The 6,304-nt window shown below is 43.3% G+C and overlaps 1 protein-coding gene across 2 annotated transcripts in view; it reads left to right on the forward strand.

Annotated features, from left to right (window-relative positions):
* The first annotated feature begins 513 nt into the window (after nt 1–513).
* LOC106815076 overlaps nt 514–6,304 on the forward strand; it is a 24,448-nt gene continuing 18,657 nt past the window's right edge. For both annotated transcript variants that reach the window (XM_014819496.1, XM_014819499.1), the window contains exons 1-2: nt 514–647; nt 1,217–1,383. In XM_014819496.1, coding sequence (XP_014674982.1) covers nt 527–647; nt 1,217–1,383 — 288 coding nt within the window. In that variant the 5' untranslated portion in view covers nt 514–526. The remainder of the gene's footprint in view (nt 648–1,216; nt 1,384–6,304) is intronic.

Consider the following 6,304-nt stretch of genomic DNA (forward strand, 5'->3'; position numbering starts at 1 on the left):
GGCACTGTTGTTGTACTGTGCACCTGTTGTTTGTTGATTTAGTAAATTCTATTTAGCATTCACTAACTTGTCACTATGTGTTATTTAGTGGAATACCGACAGCTTGCTCTGTTGCTCGTCTGATTGGAGTAGGTTTAGAGAATTCTTTAATAAAAAAAATTCCGTGATATATATATATATATTACAGTTAGTAGCTATAGTAGTAGCTAGTATAGTAGCTATCGTAGTAGTAGTAGTAGTACGTAGTAGTAGTAGTAGTAGTAGTAGTAGTAGTAGTAGTAGTAGTAGTAGTAGTAGTAGTAGTAATAGTAGTAGCTAGTAGTAGCTTGTACTAGCTATCACTTTGTTGTTCAGAAAGTAGTATAGAGCACATCAATTGGCCACAGGTATTGCAAATAATATAAAAGTGTTCATCCTTGTCCATATAACTACCCCCTAGTATTTTAACTCGTTCGTGTATTGATACATGCAAGCATGTCGGTATGATATTGCAACTCGTGTTCTTACAGACGAGTTTTGTCAGGAGATGGAGGTGTTTTTAAAGAATGTTGACAACAGCAGTAGCTCTGACCCTCATGCTCTCAGTGTCTTCAACATTTGCCATCAGCTAAAACTGCATGGACAGGAATTGGAGTCAAATTGCAAAGGTTTGCCTAGTCTATGCTATCTGCTTTCTTACTCTTTCTTCCTCATTCTTCTAGCATGTTTTTCGATCCTTGGTCCTTTGATCTGCTAAAGAGTTCCATCCCGCATACCTGCTCTTGTCCTTCCTAATAGGATGTATGTCCTTTTCTAATTTTCCATCTTAATTGCTACTTCCTTTTCCCTCACTATTTCACGCATCCTTACTTTCTTCAAGCAGCATGGCTTTGCATTCGCCCAATTTATGCATTCACTTTTATGTACTTTTTGCTTATTAAATATAGATTCAGTGTCGTTCTCTTAGTACTTTTATTGAAGTTATGGCATTTATTATACCACTATTCTTGCTTCATTTTTTTCTGAATCATAAAACTGATGATACAACAGTGTTGTATCATCAGTTTTATGATTCAGAAAAAAAATGAAGCAAGAATAGTGGTATAATAAATGCCATAACTTCAATAAAAGTACTAAGAGAACGACACTGAATCTATGGCACTGAACACTGGCAGTGTGGGTGCGGGCTTGCTCATGAATAAGCGGTCATGAGACCCTTGTTTTCTTTTGGTTACAGAGAATCTCGACAAGTACTTTCTACGGTTGCGTAATGCAGCTAAACTGGATAAGCTAGACTACATGTCACGCCTGAGACTACTGGAGATCATTGAGCTAAGAGCAATGGGATGGAATCCTACAGACACCGTTAATAATTACTACAAACGGAGGTCTGCTGAGGTCGAGGTCAGTCAAAAGCCACCCTTCAGCCACGTGACTTATTTGAGCACGATCATTGCGGTGTGCCTGCAAAATTCATTATTGCAAACTGGTCACTCAAATCAACCGGTGGTGTCCTAGGGGATTTTGCGACTGTGTGTGAAATTGTAATCGCACAGACTACGGTTTGTGAAGTGACCTTTTGTGAGTGAGAGTGAAAATAAAGAAATATTGTCTTCTTTGTTTTCCAACCCCCTATATCTCCTCCTCCGCCACCTTCTTCTCTCATTTCTCATCTTCATCTCCTTCTCACCTCATGTATTTCCTACTCCTTCTCACCTCATGTATTTCCTACTCCATTTCTCCAGTCATTTACCGTCTACGTCACCTTCTGCCTCCTTCCCCCACCTCCCTTATTGTTGTTATGTTATGGTCTTGATGTTACCACTACCAGGAGATGTTTTACGCTTCTGACTTCTGATGTTATGGTACTGCTATTGTTCGTGATGGATGCATTAATTTGTACTGGTTCGCAGCTAGGATGGAACGCTGTGTTCCCAGACGGGGATCATGTGAGATAGCACACATGTGTATACTTAGTGGTTATAGACTCATAGTTAATCCCAAGGAGGTTATTGGGACGTGTGCCAAATGGCCAGGGACATAGAACAAAGGGGAGGATCAATTCATTGAATTGACTGGCGATGCTTATGTAACGACGTACTTGGCGTGACGTATATAGCGGGTACCGGTTAATGAATAACGGTAGTGCAAAACGCAAAGCAAACACGAACTAGAGGCGTAATGTACCACAAACACGTATATTGTAAGCCATGTTAACAAGGAGTGACAATAAGCAGTGACGCGTACAAGGGACGTGCAATACTGCAACAATGCAACAGTCGGGTAGAACAAAGGGGAGAGGAGTTCTCCCGCTCAAGGCGCGACGCGCCTTTTATACGCGCCCGGACTTCGTGACAGACATCCGGGCATTATCTTAAGACAATTGTCACTTCCTGAGCTTCGCTAGGTCGCATCCCTATGCGACATGCGAATAAGCGTTGCATCGCGTGCACCGCGTGCCCCTTCTCCGCACTCCATCTGTCGACCACGCTATCTGGTCAGTTATTAGACACCTCTGCTTGCTCTCTGTGCGACACCTCTGCTTGCTAGGCGTCCTGCATAATTAATGAGTTCGCGCAATGCTAGCTCGCGCGCAGCATCGCTACACTTACATAAAAGGGTTGGTTGCCAGCAGAGTTGTTGGCGTTTGGTCGTAGGAATGCATGACTTCCTATAATCAGTACCTAACAACATAATTCTTATGACCAATCGTTCATTTCCAGATTTAGCTTTTAGTAGTTATATAGCGATTATCTCATTATAGGCATCACCACAACAACATTCCGTTTCTGTAAGTAAATATTTATCACTTTATATATTGCAGCGGTATGATGAATACCAATCAGACTAGCATGAAGCTAAGGACAGCCCGCACAAAGAAGATTGAGAAACCGCGCCCGCTACGTGCGATTAGTCTCAACATAGAGCACACGCATGGTAGCAATGGGTTTAATCAAGGTGAGGTTCAATTCTTAAATATGATCTGGCAATAATCAAATTTTGACAATAATCGAGATCATGAGAGTATAGTCATGAGAGAGTCGAGGTCACGCGAGCTTGCAGTCCTATAATTGCATGAGCACTGAAAGCACATGCAGGGTGCAAATGCTAGTGCCCATTCAAGGATTGTGTGGCGTTTTGCTTAGATTCCTTTGCTAGAGGATCCTTTGTACGGCTAAAATTTCAATGTAAAATACATTTTTGCCATAGAACGTTGCTTACGAAAACGCATTTTTGGGACTATAGACTCGTTTGAAAAATGCATTTAATAATGCTAATTATTACCTTGTTTTATTATTTCGATTCTATAGGGACTTATATTTATAGGCTGTTGTATCTACAGTCCAACGAAGTGTTTTGGAATTTTCGATCTTGAGCATGTGTTTAGAAGCTCGGTGTAGTTTTCTATGAATTTTAGAACTACCTTATTATTACAAATTTCTGATAAATTGAATACGAGAGTGGGGAAATTTTTTTTTTAGCCCTATAGCATGTCAGTGTGCCAATGCATACTCACCTGGCTAATGCTCATCCGATGATTGTTGGCACAGTACACTGTTGGCAACAGTAGTGTAAGTGGAAGGTTGAGGAATTTCAAGAAAAATGGGAGCTGAGGTGTGACTTTAGGTTCAACTTGAGCTAGCTGTGATCAACAAAAAGGCGTTCAAAATGATTATGAGTAATTAAACATTTTCTAGTTTGCGCATATTATTGTGCAGTTTTAACTCCACGAAACAATTAAGGTTATAAAAAATTTCGAGAATTTCTTGTGTGAGAATTTGCTGATTTGACTGGAATTTTGAGTCTTACTTGGCAACCCCACCAGAGAGTTGGGTCTTTAGCAACCCCACCCAACATTTAATGAGACTAACCCTACAGCTCTGCGTGCACGTGGTGGTAGTTTAAATAGTTTTGGATATTCGATCGCGTGTAGTGAGCTATTTTTCAGGAAAAGCACAAGATACACTGCTTGAGCATGCTGTAGAAAGGGATACCGTGCACTATATATGTATTACTTACTGTGGGCACAGCTAGTTTTTGCTGTGTATAGACATGCCAGTTGCAAATTTGTTTCATTTGTGGCGGTTTCACCATGTCGTGGGATTAGCTAGTATACGTATCTTCGTGATATATAGTTTTTCCCATTTACATATTTTCAGCTGAATTCCTAGTTACTTCTATTTTCTACTGAATTCCTGAATTTTCACTTAATTTTTAGCCTTATTGCCTAATTAAATGGTTGTTTTTGTAGTCATTTCTGTCATCTAGCTATATAATAGGTAAACATTGATATTCAGATCTTTTCGTACGTGGTGTCAGGCAACGAAATTTATCAGCCCGATTGGCGAGATGAAGGAAAGATAGTTATACCTCCGCCAGGGGCTTGGTGGAGATTATGTTTTCACCGGCGTGTGTTTTAGTGTTAGTTTGTGTGTTTGTTACCATGCACGTTTCAGTTCACTTACGCTAGGTGCGCTGGCTGTAGATCGACTTACAAACACGCAACCACAGGCTAAGGGGCAACCACAGTCCTCCCACCCCCCGTCACCTACCTCCCCGCATCTCATCAACACGCCGCGTCGCCAGTAATGTTCATAGGCGCGGTTCTTAGCCGCCTCTTTACAGTGCGCCACTAGTCTCAGCAGCAATCCAGGGGGCGCTCCGCACGAAAAGTTGAAAGTCCAGCTAATCTGAAGGTCACCCTTGAACGGTAGCGGCGTCCAGTTGAGTTGCTAGACGAGAGTAAATAAAATGATAGGCTAATAAGAAACAAAACGATCCGCCGCCATTTTCGCTACACGAACGCACGCCAGACACGCAAACGCACGTAAATTACGCGCGCGCACTCACACACACACACACGTTCACGCACGCACGCACGCGAACACACACACACGCAAGCACGTACACACACATGCACACACACACACGCGCGCGCGCGCTCGTGTACCCACACCCACGCACGTTCACGTACGCACGCGCACGCACACACACACACACACACACACACACACACACACACACACACACACACAGCAGACGAGTGCAGGAGCGCGTACGCCCTAACATTAGCACACACACACGCACACGCACACGCACACGCACACGCACACGCACACGAGCACGCGCACCCGTACACGCAAACGCACACGCACACGCACCCACGCACACGCACACGCACACACACACACACACACACACACACACACACACACACACATATATATATATATATATATATTTCGTCGCGCAATTGCGAATGAATTTAATGGTTCCGTCGTTGCTTCATTGCAACGCGCCTCTGTTTGCAGTGACAATACGGTGCTCTATCGAATATGAAAAGCTTTTATATCCTCTTGCGCTTAGAGCGGGCGTAGAATACACATGTAACTGCGACCACCACCACCAGCACCACCACCACCAGCACCAGCACCAGCACCAGCAGCAGCAGTAGCAGCAACGGCAGCAGCAGCAGCAGAAGCAGCAGAAGCAGCAGCAGCAGCAGCAGCAGTAGTAGTAGTAGTAGCAGAAACGGCAGCAGCAACGGCAGCAGCAACAGCAGAATCATCATCATCATCATCATCATCATCAGCAGCAGCAGCAGTAGCAGCAGCAGCAACGGTAGCAGCAACAGCATCATCATCATCATCAGCAGCAGCAGCAGGGTGAGGGTCACATGGGAGGACATGCACCATACTGTATCCACGCAACGCGCCATAACTCATATGTCAACACGGAGGCTGATGCACAGATCAAAGTGCACACGTGCCGTGGTGTATAACATGCCGTTATATCTCACTATAGAACACCCGTGCAATGGTGTATAACATGCCGTTACATCTCACTATAGAACACACGTGTCATGGTGTGTAACATGCCGTTATATCTCACTATAGAACACACGTACCATGGTGTATAACATGCCGTTATATCTCACTATAGAACACACGTACCATGGTGTGTAACATGCCGTTATATCTCACTATAGAACACACGTACCATGGTGTATAACATGCCGTTATATCTCACTATAGAACACACGTACCATGGTGTGTAACATGCCGTTATATCTCACTATAAAACACACGTACCATAGTGTGTTACATGCCGCTATACCTTACTATAGAACACACGTGCTATAGTGTGTAACATGCCGTTATATCTCACTATAGAACACACGTGCAATGGTGTATAACATGCCGTTATATCTCACTATAGAACACACGTGCCATGGTGTGTAACATGCCGTTATATCTCACTATAGAACACACGTGCCATGGTGTGTAACATGCCGTTATATCTCACTATAGAACACACGTACCAT

Source organism: Priapulus caudatus, unplaced genomic scaffold (assembly GCF_000485595.1).
Source record: "Priapulus caudatus unplaced genomic scaffold, Priapulus_caudatus-5.0.1 Scaffold1037, whole genome shotgun sequence".
Taxonomy (NCBI): domain Eukaryota; kingdom Metazoa; phylum Priapulida; class Priapulimorpha; order Priapulimorphida; family Priapulidae; genus Priapulus; species Priapulus caudatus.